We start from the raw sequence: 22,223 nt of genomic DNA on the forward strand, positions 1-22,223 counted from the left end.
TTATTACTTTGTAATTATTTTAAGCCTAATAATATTTTTACTTTACGTTCATAACAAACTAGTTTGATGTTTATTTACTTGAAAATTTTGTACTTCATTGGGAGTTTTAAGCTATTTAAACCGCAGTTAGTTTATTGAAAAGCACCAAACAAACACCACTCTGTTTATGCCAAGAGCTTAACAACTTTAAAGTTTGATGACTTTTAACGAGCTGTTAAATTTGCACAAATTACTCAGAGCTGTCACAGCTTGCTTGTTAACCCTTGAGTCATTAAATCGAATTTTCATGAGGTCTAATTGACCCCTCTATTGCTTGTACGCGCGCGACGAAGTGTGCATTGATGACGTAATACGATGACACGTTTCATTGTTGTCGTGACGTAACACATCGTCACACTCGCATCGTACTTTCCTCTGTCCGGAATGGCAGCGAAATGCCAATTACTTGAGCTGGCCTATAAAAAACTACATTGATGTCGTTTGCGTTGTTTATGAGCTTATTGTTGAGTATTTTATACGACTTTACGTCGTTAAAAGAATCCAGTAGTAAAATTGTTGTCGTAAATGTTTTTTAAGTATTTTTATTAAGTTTTTAAAGCGTTGAATATCAATTTTACATTATTCACCTTTTAAGTAAATTTCTTTATTTTTAGTTTGGTTATAAATTATTTTACACTTAATGTCCATATACTTTTTTCATAAATAGTGTACTAGTTACTGTTTAATTGTGAGTATATAGTAAGAACTTTTTTTTGTATTTTATATATTTTATCTTTTCTATAACTTTTAGTATTAATTATTTTAAAACAAAGTTGTACTAAGACAATTTGTATGCTCTAATTTTTAAGTTTATGAATTTCTATCAGTAGTTCACAATCATTTTTCAATCTAAAGAATTTTTTTAACATTTGTCAAGTTTGACTAATTTTATTAAAACTTCGTGAAAATATTTTAACATGTTTCATTAGAATTTTTTTTTAATGATAAATTTGTAACTAAATGTAACAAACTTTTAAAGTAGATGATGTATTAAAGGTATTTTGTTTGTGTAAAATTTTATGTATAAATTAAGTAACTTTATAAAAACATATAATTATGATATTCCTATACAACATTCTCTTAACTTAGTGTAAAAAGTGCTCGTTCTAGAAAACACTGAAAGCAATATTTCGTATTATATTTTAATTATAGCATAAAACATTTTTGAAGTTTTTAATAGTATTTTCTAAATTTAACGACGAGATAATATGTTTTAATTAATTATACAAAAATATTTATTTTTTGATGACATTGTAATAAAGTAACTAATAACACCTTTATAATATTTAGATTAAAGTTAGTAGTGCTAGAACGAGTTTTAGAAGTTTGAATTTTTAAGCTTTTTATAATAAACAGCCTATTTTAAATGTATCAAATTACAAAAGGAATCCAAATGTTAGATTAACTTTTTCAAAATAAAATACTATTGTGAATAAAAACTTAACTTTACTAATAAATTTAATTTAAAAGGTTTACATTATACATGTTAATATATAAATATAATGTATGTTAATAAATTATTTTTATTAGCCTTTGACAAGCATTTGTTCGTTTTTGTCTTCATGGTTTCGGATAATAATAACATCATCAGATTCAGCTTCTATTGTTTTTATTTAATTTAATTTGAAAAACGTTGCACTGATAAAAAAATGCTATAAAAGGGTATTTAAACATATTACTTTAAATTTGTTTAGTTTCTACGCTGGTGCACAACTTTATTTTCTCAAGTTTCTTGAATCAAAGTAAGTTCGCAAGCGTTTTAGAATCAAGCGAATTCGAAAAAACTGCAACCACCGAAAAGCTTGCAAGCACGGAAGTTTGCAGCACAGTGTGTTGATTCAAGTCGTTGAAAGTTGTGTGTCAAGCAGCAAATTGATAAGTTGAAGCGGCCCTTGCAGAAGGAGCAGCTGTCGATGCAGCAACGAAAGCAGAGGAGCAGAGAGGTCCAGCAGCAGACAAATCGATTTCTGGCCAGCAGCGGCAAGCAAAAGAAGAAACAAAAGCAGAGGCGCTCGCAGATGACGAGTGAGAAGAAAAGGCGCGCAGCGGGTAGGTGGAGTTTGCCGCGGAGCCAAATTGGCAGCGCTTGAAAGGCAGGGATCAACTCGATTCGCTTCGTTGGTCAAGGTCAACTGTAAGAGTATTTTGCCCGCGAACCGAAAAGTCCCTTTTCGTTCGGGTCGATCGTGAGTTAGATGGTGAAAGCTTTCCCTTTGGGTAACAAAAAGTTCTTAGTGGTTTGAAAGCTTAGCAGTTAGGCGACTTGGATGCTGATGTACAGCTTAATCTTGTTTTGAAGTTATAACTTTGCCATAGAAAACTTATTAAGTGAATTTACATACTAGACTTACATAGAGTATTTTTTAAGCATTTATCATGGTTTATTTTTATATCTCTTTACAAAACTAAGGAAGTTAAAAAAAATAAACAAGCTCTAAATTAAAGTGCAAATTACAACTATTAATTATGCTTTAAAGTCAGTTTTATATTGACTTTTACAAAAGATTTACTTCTTTTAAACAACTAACAAACGTTAAATATTTTTTTAGTTTATGTAATTTATATTAATATTTTAATTTATAAGCAAAAAAGTTAGTATAGACTATTTTGTTTAATCTATTTTAAGTAAAAGCTGTATTAAACCTATTTATTTTAAAAATAAGTGTTTTAGATAAACTGAAATTACAAAAACACATAACAGAAGTATGAAAAGAACGAAAAGTTAAAAACAGTAAACACAAAACTTAAAATTTAATATTCATGAACTAAGAATAAAAACATTGTTTTAAACAACAAATATGAAAAAAAATATCGTTTCATCGGTCATCCTTTTAATAAGCAATTTAAATGGAAGAATTTAAAATTTGTCGAATGTGTATTGTGGTCTGCTTAAGTTAAATTTTATTATTTCAATAATTCATACACAGCCTTAGGACAAATATTTACACTTTAAGAATTTGAAAAAAAAAAATTTTTACATAATTCATTCTAAACAAGAAAATGTTTAGATAATTGTTGAACAATTTTTTTATAATTTTCGAGTTTGAACGGTCGAAGTGTATAAAAAGCAATTACTATAGTTGAACCATGAAATTGTCAATAGAAATTTCTTAATGCCAATTTAACTTAAATGTTTTTCATTTTTAAGAAAATTAAAGTGTCTTCTAGCTTTTAGATTAAAAATATATGTCTTTAAACAAGATGAAAAAATGTTTTTACACAACATTTTAATACTTTTTCACATAATATTCTAATTTAAGTTTTAGTTACTTAAAGTTTTGTTTTTTATATTTTTATCAATTTTAAACGATTGATAAACATTTTAACTTTAAACAAGATTTAATTACATAGTACTTGCATCTTTATATTGCAATAAGTTGTATGAAGCTCTTAAAATGTCCAGCAGATGTTCATTGAATTAGAATTATTAAGCAAAGCTTGTTTAGATTTATTAGTTCTTATACTTCTAATTTGTTTCAACTTTAATATTCAACAACGTATGGCACTTTGTGTCGAGCTTAAAATTTACAAGTTCAAATTATTTTTAGTTTTATTAAAAATAGGACGACAAAAAAAAACCTTAACAATTAGGTTTTGTACTTAAAAAAAAAGTTTAAAAAAATCTGCATTGAGGTTTACCACTATACACAAACCAAACTAATTTACCAGCCATAGTACAAAAAGCAAGTTTAAAATTGAGACAAAATTTCAAATTCGTGTTGAACGTCTTTTTAGTTTCAGGATCTTCTGCCGCTTGCCTTGAACTTGGTCCAAATATCGACGAGGTGCAGCTTCGTTGTCATGGCCACATTGTCATGACTACGCAGCTACGAGAAAGATTAATAACTCTTTGAAAACTTCGCTCATATTCTTTCAACGCTCAGCCGTTTTGTTTACTATCGTTTCAATGTTAAGTCGGTGTAATGTCGCTATATATATTTTTGTTCGCTTTAGGATTTTCTCAAACTACACTGTATTTGATGTTGAGATTTTAACCGATTGAGTAGACTAGTAAATAAAATTTAGTAGTATTACAAATTTAAAAAACTGTGTTTCTTTAAAACACACTTTGCTTTTGATTAAACTCACAAGCATTTAATTTGCGTTATTTTGTTACTAAACTGGCAACTCAACGTTAAAGTACTTTTCTGAATATTTTCACATAAAAACTAAACACTCTCTTCAAAGCCAAAACAACTTTGTAGACACGAAAAAACGTCATAAAGTTCAGGTCAGGTTGGTGGCAAAATCACAGTTGAAATTGGATCGATTTTTCAGCTTTGAAAGATCAAATTAAAAGCTTCGTCTTACAAGGTGTATTGCGGCTGAAAACACATTTAAAACGGTGCTGTTTAATATTTCATAGCAACCTATAAAACGGATTTGCTTCGAGTATAACTTATTTATAAAGCACTTTGCAAAGAGCTTCGCTTCTCAAGAACAAGCATCTCGCTTACATGTATTTTATGAGATTGTTTCTAATTCTTACAGTTTTATTTGATCTTTAAGGCAGATATTCTTATTTATTTTCGAAGTAGACAAGGTGATGATTTTAACATAGAAACAAAACGTTTTAACAATTTCTTAACAGTTGATTCTTTAAATTTTACAATTTTTTAAATAATAAATAAGTTAAACTTCCTGAACATAAAAGTTGTTAAAAGTTAACCAATTCAAACACGTTCAATCAAAACAGAACTAAAGCATGTTCCAGCAACGAACAATCACAACAACAAGTCCAGCAACCAAATTTCGTCGCGGGGAAACTCCCGCAATCACAACAGACTACCGACCAAGAGTCCTCCTCCCTCTCAGACAAGGAGGTCCTCGTCAGCCCTCCCTCCGCACACCTCCTCGTCTCCCAACTCCAAGCCTCCCTTGTCGCAACGACCGCAATCCGCGCAAGCCAAAGTCGATTGGACCACGGTGAGTATGGTGTGAAGATAATTAATACCAAAAAGATGTTCTTTTTGCATTTTGTTTTGTAAACACTTATTATAATACTTATTAACAATTTCAGTAAAAAAACTTCAATGTACCAAAGACTGTTTTTGCAAAAAAAATGTTCACAGTTTTATAGAAGTATAAAGTTTGTAATAAAATGTATTACTCAGTCGCACATGCAAAAACAAATTTGAGTTTAGAACTCCTTCTGTAGGTTTTATTGCTGTAATATTTTCTGTTTTAAAGTTTACAAAGAACAAAAGCATCAACTTTAAATTAAGTGTTTTTATTCCGTTGTTTTTTTTTCTACTTAAAATTTTTTAATCACACACTTAATATTGTATTTACTTGACTCGTTAGTATTTTTAACCAAAACTTAGGGACTTTACCAGTATATCTTCAATTTGTAATTCGGATTTTAAAAGTCTTGTAAAAAAATTATCTGAGGTATAAACTTTTAAAATAACTATAAAGCTTTTTATAATAATACATGAGAAAAATTTGTAACACTTAACAAAAAAATACTTTTTTAATCGATTTCCTCTTAGGTACCTTAAAAAAAGTTTTCTCTATTTTAACTAATTTTAGGTTTCACAGTTATATTTACAAAAGGTTTTTCAGAAATTTTTATCAGAAGTCATGCAGAATTTTTTTTCACTTTTTTTCAAAGTTACAGTTTTTTTACCCATTAAAAGCTAAAAAACTTTTTTTGTGTGTTTTTTTAGGCATTAAAGCGCTGATTAGTTTTAAAACAGTGATCTGAACAGTATAAACTTAATATGAAAAAATATATACGATGTAACTAAAACTTCATTGGTTCTTACTTACTGCTTATTGATTAGTTAGAAATAAGTTTTAGTGTTCTTTATAAAAGAAAGTTTAGTTACCTTGTGTTTATAACCTCCACAGGTCTAACTTAAATATTTTAGTCAAGAAAAAAAATTAAAGAAACATTGAGTATAATTATATTTTTCAAAAGATAAATTTGTTAAAGGATCTTTTGATATTAATAACAAAGTTGCGTTAATTATAAATTCCTAAATACAATAAGTATGTTTTGTTTAAGTATACTCCAATCATTTTCAAACAAAATGAACAAAATCCATAAGACAAGATTTTTTTAGTTTCTTACATTTAAAAAATTAGTTTTCATTTATGTAATTGACTTACTAATGCAGATAAACCGGACAAAGTTGTTGGATTTTTTTAAACAATTATCGTTATCATAATCCAAAAAAATCTTGAGGTGTTTCATTTTTACTTACTCTCGGTTTTTAAGAGGGAGCAAAAAAGCTAACCATTATTTGAAACAAATTTATATCTTTATACTTTAAACAGAAATTAAGCGACAACAAACTATTACAAGTACAGTGAATAAATCATTACACCAGTAGTACTTTTTACAGTAGCCTCTATTTTCTTCAAACGAAAAAATTTTCATTAAAACCATTCAAAAGGTGATCGAAGCCGCCAGAAAAATGAAGCAGGAAAACGGGGGCACGTTGCATGGCAACCGGAAGGAACAGGACAACGGGGAAAAGTACGACTCCGCAGCCCTCATGTGTCTGCCCACCAACTGCTTCGTCAGGAAGGCCTGCCTCTCTATCGTTGAGTGGAGGTTTTTGCATTTTATTAAACTTAAAGTGGTACAATTTCTATTTTTTTTTTTTAATTACCACTATAAATGTTTCGTTGCGTATATTTCCATGGCATTAAAGCCGTACGGTAGAAAAATTAATTAGTTAACGCGGACTTGAAATAAATTCTAGCTACACAATTAATTACACTAAAACAATAATTCCTTTTTTTTAATGTTTTTGCAACTCTTGACAAATAATGTGGTACAAAGTATGGAAAAAGAAAGGCAGTGAATGAAAAAGACTTATATTGTAAATATATACTTAAAACTATGATTAAATATGTTTTATATAAAAAATAATTATTAGGTTAAACGTTTTAAATAAATTTATATCCACCCTTTTCGATTTACTATTAATTCATTAGTAGCTTTTATAGCAAATTTTAAAACTAAGTAGTAATTTAACTGTTTTTTTTTGCATAGTTGTATCTCATATTTTAAAAAATCGATGTAAAATTTAGTTTTATAAGTGTTCACAATTGGTATTAAATACACTAAACTAAAGTAAATTTTGATTTTTTTTTGAAATCATATTTTCAAGTTGCTTACAAAGCTTTTGTTTATTACGACTGTGAAAAAAAAGTTTATTTTATTATAGTTTTTTGACTCTCTTCTCTCAAAACAAAATTAACTTTAATAGTATAGACTTAATTAGTGGTTTAACGCTTTCCCATAGTGTAAATGATTAGCTTTTAAAGAAGTTTTTACACTACTTAAGTATCAATTTATAAAAAGTGGTCGAATTAGCTACGTTAAATGACTTTAAATGTTATCGATAAACTACGTATTTTGATTTATTATTTGAAAATTGTATCAGTTTTTACGAGCTAATTAACGTTAGAATTGTTCGGAATTAAAAAGTATATTTTTATTTTTTTGTAAAATCAAAAAATGAAGTTTATAGTGTTGCAGTTTACGCTGTTTATAATTAAAACTAAGCTTTTGTTGGTATTTTATTACTTTATAGATGTTTAATTGAAAAAATGTTTACAAAAGCATTCACAAATTATAATTTTATAGCAGATTAGATACATATTGATAAAGTTTTAATATTGATTACTTCTATAAAGCATATCACTATAACTACGTAAAGTATTTTTAATAAAACAGCAGGGAATTTAACTATTTTGTTGTAAAATACAGTTAAGTTTACTTTATTTGGTAATTTTATCCACAAAACTTTTAGTGTTGTTTAAAAACATTACTTAAACGCTATAAAAAATACTTTTTACAAACTAGTTTTAAACACATTTTTACATGTTAAAGAATTTCTTCATGGTTAGGTTGTTTAGTAATCCGTAAATATTTGTGCAAAAGCTCAGTGTAAGAATTATTTTCTCAAACTATTTATCTTTGTAATCATGTTAAAGAACTATTTATGTTACCAAGTAAATGCCTAGCTTTACAAAAAGCAGTTTAAGATTTATACATATAATGTAAGTTTAGATAAAAAATACAAAAAAACACATAAAGTTTTAAAATTCTTATAATCAGTTTTATAAAAACTTAAACTTTGAAAACTACTTTTTGAAACATACTAAAAGTATTACTCCGCAACAACTAAAGCACGTAGAATATTTTATACGCAAATAGCTACATATGATTGTGTTAATACCAACTTTAAGTTTCTATTATTAGTAATTTAGGTATTTAAATTATTATAATTTTCTAAAAAGCTAAATTGAGACTGCTAAAAAGCGAACAAGATTATTACGTTATATAAAAATTATTTTTTTTTTTTTTCAACGCTGGTATATCGCCTCTGAACTTGGTATTTAAATGTTAATTAAGTTTTTCCGCTTTTTATAAATTGTCGCATAGAGAAAGAGATTTGTTTTCACATTAAAATTTGTTAGTTGTGTTATGTATAATGTTATTTGTAAAGAAATTTACTTAGCTAGTAAAAAGCAAAGTAACTAGTAAATGTTACAAAAAAAACTATATAGTTTTCTTACAAATAATAAAAAGCAAGATTAAACAAAAATACATTCGATCACAAGTTAAACTTTTTTATTGCAGTAAATAGTTAAGTCTTAATGGTTAACTTAGAATGCTTCTAATTTTAGCGTTAACCAGAACTAAAATCATTATAAAGAAAATAAAAATGCCTTTCAATTAAAGCAATTTATTGTATTGTTTGAAGTTTGTTTAGCTTCAAAAGAAAGACTTTATAAAGAGCATTAACTTTTCAAAAGCAGACTAATCAAGCTGTTCTCTTTTGTAATACTTTTATTTATAACTGATCATGCTTACAAGAAACAAATTAAATCACACATAACTGAAAAAGCATTACAACACTAAGCACAAATAGAAGTATTTTTTTTACTTAGACTTCGGTTTTTTCGTACTGTAGCTTAAGTTTTATTTATATGTAGAAACTTTGTTAGAAAGACAAGACAAATTGACTATCATATATAAATATTGACTATCATAATGTTAAGCAAAGGTTTAAAATGTTTCTTATTTAATATTTTTTATAAATAAAAAATCTTTTAAATTATGTATATTTAGTTAACTTGTGTTCGAATAAATAGCTTAGACTATTTTAAAACTAACAAAAAGACAATTTTATTTTTATACAAAGTTTTAAAAGGAAATCTTTAATGTAAGCGTGTATTATAAGTTAATTGGCTTAACGAAAATATGTGGTTAATAACTTGTTTTACTGCTTTTTGTGTCATATATCATAAAGTTAAATAAATTGTTTGTAAATGCACTTCAAGTTTTTAAAACAAGCAATACAGCAGTTTTGATTAATTAAGACGTTTTAAAACCTTTTTAATCACAAAATCCACAAATTAAAAGGTTGAATTTGTTCGTATAAGCTTCTTAACGTTCGATTCGTGTGCTTAAAGTCTGGCAAATTACGAAACATCTAAACAAATTTTCTACCTTATTAAAGTTTTTATTAAACACAGTTAACTTGTTGCTTAAAATCATTTAAATAAACAAGAAGTACAAACGTATGAATTTTAGTATTGATAAAATATTTTTATATATCTTAGTTTTTTTTATCTTCACTGTTTTTACATATTAGCTGATCCATAATAAAGTGTTGAAAAGTTTTTTTGTTTTCTATAATCTATAAATGAAATTACATCATTTACTAAAATTTTGTACCAAAACTTATTTAATTTGTAAAATATTGTCTATATAATTATCTTGTCCTGAACAAGACGTTAAAAGGTGTCCGTGGTGTGCGACTCGATAACCGAAAGTTTTTTTCGAGCACCAGGTCCTAGGACCAAGTACTTTGAGTGTATTTTATATCGTTTAATAAACTATATATTGAGCTATTAAACATGTAACTAAAATAAGAATATTATCAGATTCTATTGATACCTTAGATATCTTAATTAATTTTTTTTTTCTAGTTAGTTAATTAGCATACACTTTAAGTTTTTTTTTCAAAGCATGATTTTTAAAGTTATTTATAACCTTAGTTTGATAACATTTGTTACTTGTTAGTGTAGACTTTTAAAAGTGCAACCACTTAACCATATAAAACCACAAAATTATCTTTGTGTGTGGATTTACTTTTTTTGGTAGATGCTTATTTAATCTGAAATTCAATTTTTGAGTTGCTTAAATACAAAAGTACTTGCAACTTAAATATTCTTTCAGACCATTCGAAGTGATAATTTTAACCACGATATTTGCCAACTGCTGTGCCTTGGCTTTATGGCAGCCCAAAGAAGATGATAAAATAGATGTGTTGTCTTCAAACAACACTACAGTACATAACACGACAAAAAGCAGTAAAAATGAAATACTAGTTAGTTTTGTATTGAAAACTACCATAAAATGTTTTCAATTTATACTTTCTTAACTATCAAAACAACTGATAACTTTAATCATTTGTAAGCTGTAAGCCGTACAAAAAACTACTTAAAACAAAATATGGTTATGATAATAAATCTACAACATTTTAAATACAAACTTATGTACATTTTATCTACGGCCTAAGTAAACAATAAAAAAACTTAACAAAAAAATAATTGAAAAGTAAGTTTTATTTTTTCAAAAACTTGTTTAGCGTCTTTAAAAAGCGATTGCCGTTAAGTCTTTTTTTTTTACTACTGAATCAAGAAAAAAAACTTAAACATTAAATTGGCAGATAATTTTCTGCATTAGCAGTTTATCGATCCGCATTTTTGCTACTTGTTCCTTACAATGTTGTTTTGCAAGTTTATCTCGTCTAGACTTACAAACGTTGTGTTCAAACTTAATCTAGATCTCCTCGTAGCATCAAGTAATTAATTCAAAAACAATGTAAACTTTATCTTTACCTTGCAGGAAAAAATAGAGTACGGATTTCTGACCATATTCACGCTGGAGGCGGTGATAAAGATAATAGCTTACGGTTTCGTCATCCACCAGAACTCCTACCTCAGGAACCATTGGAACCGGCTGGATTTCGTCATTGTCGTGTTCGGGTGAGAATTGAGCGTTTCTTATTGGTAAAAGTTCAACTCGCATTTGTGTTCAAAATGGTCGTTATTGGAAACTACCAAAACTTTATTTCAAGTACAAACATAATGTGTAGGAAATTTTGTAATTATTTTTATTATTTAAAGCAATACTTAATGAGAAAATGAAATTTACTTTAAAACCTAATATTTTGTACGCAGTTTGAATATTTTTTATATACGACTCAAGATCTAGTAGTTTGTGCTTTTTCTTATGTAAACTCGAAAAGAATTAGAATAAGTTGTACAACTGGTTAAAGAATTATAATTAAAACTTTTATTTTACAAGTTTTAATGATAACCGAATGTAAAAGTATAAAAAAAGTTAAATAAATTAGAAACTAGACAACTAACGTTCAAGCTTGTACAATCAAATAGACAAAAAAGGTATTAAACCAAAACAAGTTTAAACAAACCAGTTCATACTCAGTTTGTCTACAACTTATTTGTTAGTTATCCTACTGAAAATCTTTAAACTATCTACAAGTGTTAGAAATTGAAAAGTAGCCAACATCGACAGTAGCATGTATACGGCAGCCATGCAAAATGATCTGTATCGCAAACTGCCACCGTGTTATGTAAGTTCTATTTTAAGAGCTGATATGTTGCTTTACCGTGCTTTAACCAGCAGAATTGAATTGATTTATCGCTGGTTGAGCCTGTAATATACATAATGGTAAAACTCAAGTTTTACCAGCCAATATTTGCACAATGAATGTTTTTTGAAATCACCGTTTACCAACAAGTATTTGAAATACTTTTCATAAATGCCTTTTCACATGCTGCAAAACCGTAATTTACCAAGCAGCTACGCGTCAACACATCAGACTTCAACTGACTGCAGTTGTTCCAAAATGCTAATTAAATTACTAGTAATTCAGCTCTAATATACCATTCATGCCGTTGAGCGTTGCAAAGCTCTTTAAACTTATACTTTTTTTCAACAGAATTGTCAGCTTTCTCATCAAGAGGTTCGAAATCGACCCCAACGCCTCCATGGTTCGAGCGCTGAGGGCCTTCAGGGTTCTCCGGCCCCTCCGCCTCATCTCGGGAGTGCCAAGTGAGCTGTTAATAAGATATTTGCATTGGCAGCACGTCGGAGCCTTGATCACGCGCCAGGCCCGAGTGTTCGACTACAAAGCAGCTTTGATTTGGTGCAATTTGCGGCCCGCAGTTTAATTTTTAGGCGCAACCGTTTTATTTCATCTGCGAGCTAAGCGATTTAGCCTCAATCCAAACTTCAATAAACCGAGTTTTGATAATTTGACCGTAAAATTAACCGTCGACTACTTGCTGCATTAGTTAGCTTTATTTTCAAACACTAAATTGATCTTATTTATTGATAGTTTATTTTCAACCTTTTTGTCATTTGAATTTTTTATAGGTCATTTTTTTAATCAATAGTTATGAAATATCTGTGAAATTTGCTGTCGAAAGATAGCTGTTTAGCAAAAAGCTAAACCAAACATTCAAAAATGTATTTGCTGGTTTGCTGCATTTAAGAAAAAAAATTAAAGTACCTTTTAACAACTATTTATTCGAGTTAACGATGATTATATTAACATTATAAACAGTCGTAAATATTATTTTACGTATTAATAGTTTACATCCTTCAGGAGAACATAGGAAACTTGAATTCTAATTATTAGTACTATCTATGCTTGAATATTTATGTACAATAAACCTAGTTGTTTTGATCTAGATTTTTTTAAAGTATGCAATAAAAATATCACAAAACAAGCATAAAAAGTATATTTTTATATACAAGTCTAAACTTATATGTACAATTAGTTTTAAATCCTTAAATATTTTGTTCTAGTACATGCATTAGTTAGTTTAATGATCAAAAAACTACGTTGCTTTATTTATTTGAACCAAAAACTTTAAAAAAAAATTTTTTGAATTTTTATCTAAATTTAATTTCGTATAAAAACTATTTTTGTTTAGAAACGTAGTTTTTTTGAGAAATGTTTATATAGAATCTATCATTTCTTTTACTTAACTTTTTAATGATTATCAAGTTTTTATTTTTTAGTTCTTATAAAAAACATTTTTCAGACTTACGTCAATAAATAAAAGATTAAAAAGCTTTTTTTTTCAAAAACTTAGCTTTCCTTTACCTTTAAACCGTTTTATTTTTCAAAGTTCTGTTTTATAAAACAAAGTTACTTACATTTATACAGCTTAAATTGCATACGTTGCTAAGCTAGGCTTAACGTTCTTAGTTCGTTTGATGATTTCTTTTATCTACGTTTTATATTAAAAACACAAAATTTTCATTATTTAGTTAACAATAACAAACTCATTAATTATACAATAAGATATACTATACAAACAATTTCAATAAAACTAAGTATAATTCGAGCAATTCTCATCAGTAGAGTACAAAGATTACATGTAATAACAAAATACTCATTAATTCAAGGCTTGCAAGTGGTGATGAACGCGATAGTGCGAGCCATGGTGCCTCTGCTGCACATTGCCATGCTGGTGGTGTTTGTCATCATCATATACGCGGTCATCGGCCTCGAACTTTTCATGGGCAAGCTCGACAGAACCTGCATTGTCAACGAGTCTGTCGGCAGCAACTTTTCAAACTACGGTGAGTTTCGTCTGATCACTCATTCTAGACACTAAAGTATATGCTTATGTTGTCTTTAACTTATTTTTTTAAGTTTTGAATTTGCTAATTAGAACCTTTCAAAATTGTGCTATCTTATATTTACTTTAATTGTGCTTTATTATTGTTTTACTATACTTATAAAATAATATTAGTGATGTACAAAAAAAGAATACAGTAACCTTTTTACAAATTAACTATTTCGTAGTAATAAAACGAACGGTTTTTTATTTACTTTAAAACATCTGTAACTAATTTATTTTCCTACTTTTTAAATCTGGAAAACTACTTCACTATTTTATCTTTTTTCAGAGTATATAGTTGCATAACTTATTTTATTGACACACAAATACATTGATAGTTGCCTAAATTCAAGTTTAATTTGGGTTACTTCTATTCACTTTTAAAAAATTTCAAGTATACTTTTTTCTTTCTTTCCAATGAGTGGCAGAAACTAATACCTGTCTTTTTCACTAAAGCTTAACTTTTTGCTGTGTGCCACGGAGCGTTTTCTAACAAAAGGTGCTTCGTATGTAACTTAAAAGTAGTCAATCTAATATGCAGTATTTACAAGGTTTCAGTCTAAGATATTAAAAGCAAAACTAATTTGAATATCCTTTCATTGATATATTTAATTTTTAAAGGTTCTTAACAACAAAAGATAAAGCATTTTCAGTTAAACTTTTTTATTATACATGCGCTGAAATATTTACATTTTTTTTTGTTTAAACAGTTGTGCCTAGTTTTACCATCAGGCTTGAATGTACATTATCAAAGGTAATTCTTTTTTTTTAATGCATTATTTTTAAACCACCTGCATCACTTGATAATTTTTAAAGTAAAACTTTATTCTTTTTTTAAATTTACTGTTTTAGTTTATTTTTTCCTCTACTTCAATGAAACATTTAATTTAAGCTTATAATCACTGTAAAACTTTTTCAAAGCTGCATTTTCTGAAAAAATTTGGAACGCGACTTAGAACACGGTTCATAAACTTTTACATAACACCCATAGCAGTCGAAAGCTACGTTGCAGCTTACTGAAGTACACATTTGACATTCGAATTGCTAGCTTACATACTGTGGTATTACCAAGTTACGTTGTCAAATAACCGTCACAGATGAATACACACGCAAACTTTGCGGTGTTCTAATCCGCTGTGCACAAACCGGTTTAAGTACGGTATGATAACACAAGTACTTGGCAGTTGTTGCGTTTGCAATAAACACACTAAAAGTGTACATTTGAATGTTTGGTGAAAAAACTTAACGAACAGTGACTTACTTGTATAAAACAATTTTTGTGGTTACTTGATTATTTACTAGCTACGAAATACAGCTTTTTTGATAAGAGCTGATAAATTCACTATGTTTTAGCATGTATACCTTTAACAGTTTATCTGCTTAAGCATAGAAAACGGTTTTTAAGTAAAACAAAAAACTAAAGAAAATTCATATTCTTAAAAGTATATATAACTTATTTTTATAAATCTACTTTTAGAAATTAAATTGTTGCATCATACTTTTTTTGTAAGTTTTTTTTACAAGACAACAACATTTTTTTTAAACTATTTAATTATTGATTATAAAGTACACAGTTATTTTCTATACTTAAATCTAGCACTTTTAAAAGCTAGTATACGACTGCATTTTTTAAGTATAAAATGCTGACATCACATTTAGAACAAATAGTGGCAAACTCAAAAAAGTTTTTTTAAAAACCAGTTATGATAATTTAAATTTTTTTAATAATTAAAAAAAATGATAAAGCTGTAGATTTTAATTTATAGAAAACTAAACTTAATTTAACAAATAATTTATAGAAAACTAAACAATCGGTCTTTCAAAACGTAGACTAAATTGAAACAAAGTTAGGCAAAAATATCACCAGTACACCTACTTTACATCTATTTTTCTTAACAATTTAAAAAATACTTGAAAACAGTGACGGAGGACTACCTGGACTCGAAGCCGTGCTCGGCGCCGGAGAACAGCGGCCGCAAGTGTCCGGCCAACTCGACGTGCCTCGAGGGCTGGGAGGGACCTTCGTACGGCATCACCAACTTCGACACCTTCTACTTCTCCGTCATCACCGTCTTCCAGTGCATCACCATGGAGGGGTGGACCGACGTGCTGTATGACGTCAGAGTTGTTTTGTTTTTAGTTGAACGCGCCAAAGTTTTTAAAGCGTTTTTTATCATACTTGTTATATTTTAAAAACAAAAGTCACCCTTTTAAAAACGTTTAGTTGCTTACTTTTTTCTTTTTTTTTTTTTATAAAAGTTTGGTCAAAGTAATACAAGTTTGCCTTTTCGAATAAAAATAAAATAAGTCTGTTCATTTCAAATAGTTTCTTTACATCAATTTGTTAAGCTCCAAAATAACCCTAATAACAAGACCCTACTAATAGTGATAAAATACAAAGTAGGCTTATTCTATTGTTTTATGACGTCACAGTGCAACGACGCGGTGGGAAGCAAGTACCCGTGGATATATTTCGTGTCGCTCATCATCGGAGGCTCGTTTTTTGTCATGAACCTCATCCTTGGTGTTCTCAGTGGGTTCGTTTGACAACCAACTTTTGTATTTTCTAGAAAGTTGATTAATTTCAATAAAACTTTGTGTAATTTTTGTTTTCTGTGACGCAACTTTTACATTTTTGCATAAGTTTGAGACAATAGACAATCTAAAAAAAAGCATCTTGTTAAAAATGTAATGATGCAAAATACTTAATAAAATAAACAAAATATAACTACGTTGAAAGTTTCAAAAACTTCTGATAAAGATTTTTCTATTCTCAGTATGAATTGAAAGTAGAAAATGAAAACTCTAAAAGCTATGTATTGATTTTAAGCAAAAATTCCGGCAGCTCACATTTTACCATTATACTTTATTCAGGCTTCAAATAAAAAATGATCAATTATTTGCCGTGCGCACTTAAAATTTTCAAAAAGGGGAAACACCCATTGAAAAACTTCTACTTGCAGGGAGTTTTCAAAGGAGCGAGAAAAGGCGAACGCTCGCGGGGAGTTCCAAAAACTGAGAGAAAGGCAGCAGCTTGAGCAGGACGTCCTCTTTTACTCAGAGTGGATTTCGCGGGCGGAGGAAATTGCGGCTGTGGAGGAAGACGACAGTAAATTTGTTTTTGTTTTTAAGTTTTTTTTATTCTTTAGATTTTTATTTTTAATGTTCAGAGACCAGGTCGTAGTTTGATGGTGTTATAATGCTATGCTATTCAAATAAATTTGTTCATTTAAACAACTGTTTTATACATATTTATGCTATTCATTAAAAGTAAAACTTCATGAGGGTGCTCCATGATGTATGTAGAATTGTATGTATAATTGTTTTAATTGTCAATAAGTAAAGCTATATTAGTGATATAACTCATGGCAGTTGGATTTTAATTTATTAGAACAGTGTAAAAGTTTAAAACACTTATAAAGCTCAATACAACTCAGCAGGATTCAATAATAGCGTATAAATAAACATATTTGTGTAGTAATGATGCTAAAATTTTGTATCAGTTCTCAAATAATGTATGAAGTTTAACATTAGAATAAATTTTGAGTTCTTTCAAAATGACTAAAATTAAAAAAATGTATGTTTAAAAATACTTAAGCAATCGAGAAAACTGCTTTTCAATCTTTTCACATACAACTTTAGTGTTTATAAATAAACGATTACCAGCTTTGTATTTTTTTTCTATATCTATAAACCTTTTTTTAGCACTCTGAAAAATTTTACTTTTACTTACAAGCATGTTGATAGATAATTTGTTTTTCAGGCACAAATGAAATATCAGATGTAGCTAGTGATGACTATTCTCATGTTACTGATGATAATTGGTTTAGAAGGCAAAAGTATGTTTTATTACTACAATTTCTTATACTTTTTTTAAGAGAAATACTTAAAAAGTTCTGAACAAAGTAAAACATTTATATTTTTATAAAAATGTTAAACTATAAATTTTATGTTTACTACTTTTATACCTCAAAAAGTTAGTGTTAAAAGCTTTTTCATCTTACAGTGGTAATAATAAATTGATTTATAAATTGCACGGAATTTTGTTACTAAAATAGCAGGGTTTTTCTGCTTATAATTTTCTCATTCATAGTTTCATTTTAACTCTCTGTAAACTTCTTGTTCTTATTTTACACTTTTTAATATTTAATTTAAAAATGTTCTTTATTTTAAACAACTAGCCACAATTTAAATAAGCTAAGACTGACACACTTACTTATATAGGTCACCGGGTTCTATTGTTTGTTTGTAACAAAAATATCTGTTCTGTTTACTGTAAACGTTTTTTTATTTGTTTACTCACACTTTTACTTTCATTACTTTCATGCGGCTTCACGTTGAATCATCTGATATTTATTGTGAACGCTTGCACATTTGACAAACCGTTTCAAATTCATCTTGTCAAAACTTTTCATTGAAAGGTCGTCGCAGTCAAAAAGAACCAACCCAAAGTAAGAATGAACTTTCTAAGGCTTTACTTTGAATTTATTTAATTTTTTCGATAACTTTTAAATTGTTGTCATCTCATGCAAACTTATACTCTTCTTATTTTATCTTGATTCTGAACTTTGCTTTTACTTGTTTACGTTTTCTTTCAGTCTTTTCATTGAAACTATTCAAACTATTCAAAAAATTCTTTTTTTTTGTTGTGAAAAAGTTTAAAACAACACTTATAAGTATTAAATTATTGTAAAAAACTGTTTCTTAAAGGATAACACTTTTTATAAAGAATTATCTAACTAGAATAGCTAGAAAATGTTCATGGCTTAATACTTTTGCAGTTTTTGTCAGCAAACTTTATGACTATTAAATTTTCTCAACTTCCTTACTTTTCCTGCTAACTTTTTACGTTTAATTATCGCTTTCTTACAAAACTTTCAACCAATGAAAACAGCCGAAGGTGGAGGAAGCTGAACACGCAGACGAAGATCAAATGCCGCAAGATCGTCAAATCGCAGGCTTTCTATTGGCTGGTCATCTTCCTCGTGTTCGTCAACACGCTCACCTTCGCCTCCGAGCACGACAGGCAGCCCAAGTGGCTCACCTACGTCCAGGGTAAAATTTTGTTGCAAGTTACGGTTTTGAGCGTGTGTTTTTTAAGCTTTCAATTTTACTTGTTGGATTGTTGTACTTGAAACTTTAATATTTTTTTTTTAGTATTAAAAGTTTTGATAGTTTTTATTTTGGGTCAGGTAATGACAGCAATGTTGTAATATTTTGTACAAAACTATTATGTAATTAAAGCTATTTTTAACTCTAATGAGCTAGAAACTTTAATTAGAAACTCATTTTCTTGAAACAAATGTTTTATTAAGAAAATTAGATGATTAAGTATAAATATTTTTTTTTACAAAATTAAAAGAAAAGGTTAAAATCAGTTTTAAAGTACTAAACGACTAAAGTACAAATACTGCAGTTTGTAGTTTAAAAAAGTGTGCGTAAAATTTTACATGAAATTAAGCAGTACGTTTTACTTTGTGATTTATGAAAAATTGAAGCATGTTTTTATTAATTCATTAAGTAACAACTAACTTCTACTCAAAGAGCTGATCAACACTGCCATGCTGTTCATATTCACATTGGAAATGCTGATAAAAATGTACGCGCTCGGCATCAAAATATACTGGGTTTCTCTGTTCAACAGGTTCGATTCCTTGGTGGTGTGTGCCGGTATTGGGGAGATGATCGTTACCAAGAGCATAGCTGTAAGTTTGAAACAGTAGTTTGTTAGTTTTATTAAAGTTGTAAAGTTTTCGTAGCTTTTTTAGTTAAAAGCTAGTCCAAAAATATAAGCATGTTATGATGAAAACATCAGCGCCTAATTACTTGATAGAAAAAAATTTATTGTTTATAGAAAACTCAGAAAAATCTACGACTTCAAAGTGTTTAAATAATTGCTTTATAATTAAGCTTATTGCGTTTCAATTTTCACAATTAAACTGTCGTTTACGTTCAGTTTCTACGAAACGTAAACTTTACTTTTGTTGTTCTAAAACAAAAACTTTTCACTTACATTTATTTTAACTAACAACACTATAATATTTATGCCCATATTATTACTAAAATAACTGATTTATGAGTAACACTAGTTTGAGTTTAAAAAAGTAAACATTTTACAGAATGTACCTGTAATTGGAATATCAGTTTTACGTTGCATTCGACTGCTGAGAATTTTCAAAGTTACAAGGTTTGTTTTTCAGCTGTAATGAAATGTTAACGACAAAAAAATCGACCGTGAACTACTTAAATACACACATACTGTAATACATCTTATCATAATAACAGTTTATTGCTGGCATTATGCACGGCTTGTTGAGTAAGAAAAGGAATTTGTAGCGGTAGTTCAAAGGCTGCAAGTTTAATTTGATTTCGCAAATGAAAGGTTACGGCTCGCCGAATAAGCCACTGTTATGAGTAAATTTATTCTAATGTAAATCGTAATTAGAGTTTGATGATGATAAGACAAATTGGTTGACTCCAACAGTAAACTTCATTGCGATTAGACAGACTATTGATCTCATACGTTATCGAGAATAAAGTTTGTACGCTTGCTGTTACAAAATATCAATCTAATCTTTAAATACTTACTTTATTTTCAACCCCATAAAACTTTTCAGATACAATTCGAAGCACAAACTTTTTTGTTAGAGTTTTTTATAAATATTCAAAACCTAATTGCATTCACATGATTTTTAATAGACATTATTTATTATTACTTGAATTTTTATAAAGTAGTACTTTTCAACAAGTATTTACTAGAAGGAAAAGTACCAAACAGTCAAATTCGATTAATTGAGATTTGTTTTTAAATTAGCAGTAGAATTTATTTCTTCATACCCTTTGTGTTGAATAAAACTTAGTCGTAAACAAATATTGCAATCGCTATCACATACAATTTTTTATTCCCAGATGAACATTTTTGTAAATTTTAGAATTTTTTCTTATTTTGCTCCACACAAATTAATTGGAATCTACGTATTTCGTTAATGCCAGTTCAGAAATTTATCTTAAGTACTCGTAACTTAATTCTGATTTTAAATGCTTTTTGATAAAAACATAAAAGCAAGCACTTAACTCTGGACTGTTTAGGTTTAAATTTTAAGAGAGAATAAAGTTTTGCGTTTTAATTTCAAATGAAAATATTGTTTCATAGAAAATTTTCTATACCCGCACTTTTTAGATCCGTAAACACGAGTTGAAAAATTTAATAGATTTAATTAATTTATTTTGCTTTTTCTTATAATCACTCAAATGTGGTTTTATATAGAATGTACAAATTTAGTTCAATCTATATACTGTACTCTAAGAACTACAAGGATTGAGTATCAAAAAAATTACATTAAATTATACCTAACAACAGCTATTGGACCTCATTGAGTAATCTAGTAGCGTCATTGGTCAACTCAATAAGATCAATAGTCGGTTTGTTGGTTCTCTTGTTCCTGTTTATTGTTATATTCGCTCTTCTTGGAATGCAAATATGCTTCAAGAACAAACTCGAACTAGACTCTAACTTCACATCCTTCTACCAAGCCATTCTCACCGTGTTTCAAGTTAGCTGATACTATATTAACTTTTTTTTTTTGTTTAATCAACTATTTTTGAATAAAATTTAAACTTACGAAAACCAAGTTCTACGAGTTTAAATGAGCAAGAGATTTTAACTACCTTACTAACGATATAATTTCGCTAAAATTAGATGTTAAAACTTAGAAAAATATTGACAGTGAAACTCGTCTTCTTTTACAAAAGTCTTTAAACTTTTTTTTTTCTTACACAAAAGTTAAACGTAACTATAAAAAAACTGCCTTAAACAAGTGCTTTACATGTCTTTATGTAGTTTTCATATTTACCTGTCAAAACAAACAATGGTTTAAGATTTTTATTCAACTAAGTGCTACTGTAAGCCTCGACCGCGCTGTAATAGGCGTTCTCGTACAAACGAGTTTGAAAACAAGTCGCTACCACCGCGCAGATACTGACGGGCGAGGACTGGAACCTGGTCATGTACAACGGCATCTACTCGTACGGGGGGGCCGAGTCCAACGGCCTGCTGCTGTCCGTCTACTTCATCACGCTGTTCATCGGCGGCAACTACATCCTCCTCAACGTGTTCCTGGCCATCGCGGTGGACAACCTGGCGGACGCGGAGAGCCTGAACATCGCGCAGAAGGAGAAGGCGGAGGAAGACAAGCGGAGGAAGAAGCGGCGGCTGAGGAACCTCAAGTTGGTTTTTGAGTAGAAACTATGATTGGTTTTAAAACAGGTAGAATAATTAAAACTTTGTTTTTGTTAATTGTTTGACGAGTTTGCTTTTTGCATACTTTGCATTTCTTTAAAACTTCTGTGGTTAACTAAAGTATAAAGTTTTTAAGTAAGTTTTTTTTTATAACTTAAGCATTTTTGTACGAAGATTTTGGTATTTTTTTATGTTTTCCTGACGTATAAATTTTTAAAAAATAAGTCTTATTGCGCAAAATGTTTGCAAT

General features: G+C 28.8%; 1 protein-coding gene across 2 annotated transcripts in view; it reads left to right on the forward strand.

The window, feature by feature from the left end:
• LOC145838158 (voltage-dependent L-type calcium channel subunit alpha-1D-like) overlaps nucleotides 1–22,223 on the forward strand; it is a 57,234-nt gene that overhangs the window by 17,275 nt on the left and 17,736 nt on the right. For both annotated transcript variants that reach the window (XM_082945710.1, XM_082945712.1), the window contains exons 2-16: nucleotides 4,736–4,965; nucleotides 6,441–6,601; nucleotides 10,247–10,397; nucleotides 10,919–11,058; nucleotides 12,039–12,151; nucleotides 13,517–13,693; nucleotides 15,656–15,852; nucleotides 16,168–16,271; nucleotides 16,698–16,843; nucleotides 17,498–17,573; nucleotides 18,629–18,789; nucleotides 19,279–19,439; nucleotides 19,854–19,921; nucleotides 21,095–21,287; nucleotides 21,710–21,960. In XM_082945710.1, the coding sequence (XP_082801836.1) occupies nucleotides 4,736–4,965; nucleotides 6,441–6,601; nucleotides 10,247–10,397; nucleotides 10,919–11,058; nucleotides 12,039–12,151; nucleotides 13,517–13,693; nucleotides 15,656–15,852; nucleotides 16,168–16,271; nucleotides 16,698–16,843; nucleotides 17,498–17,573; nucleotides 18,629–18,789; nucleotides 19,279–19,439; nucleotides 19,854–19,921; nucleotides 21,095–21,287; nucleotides 21,710–21,960 (2,329 nt within the window). The remainder of the gene's footprint in view (nucleotides 1–4,735; nucleotides 4,966–6,440; nucleotides 6,602–10,246; nucleotides 10,398–10,918; nucleotides 11,059–12,038; nucleotides 12,152–13,516; nucleotides 13,694–15,655; nucleotides 15,853–16,167; nucleotides 16,272–16,697; nucleotides 16,844–17,497; nucleotides 17,574–18,628; nucleotides 18,790–19,278; nucleotides 19,440–19,853; nucleotides 19,922–21,094; nucleotides 21,288–21,709; nucleotides 21,961–22,223) is intronic.

The sequence above is a fragment of the Thalia democratica genome, chromosome 6 (assembly GCF_965202585.1).
Source record: "Thalia democratica chromosome 6, ktThaDemo2.hap1.1, whole genome shotgun sequence".
NCBI classification, from domain to species: Eukaryota; Metazoa; Chordata; class Thaliacea; order Salpida; family Salpidae; genus Thalia; species Thalia democratica.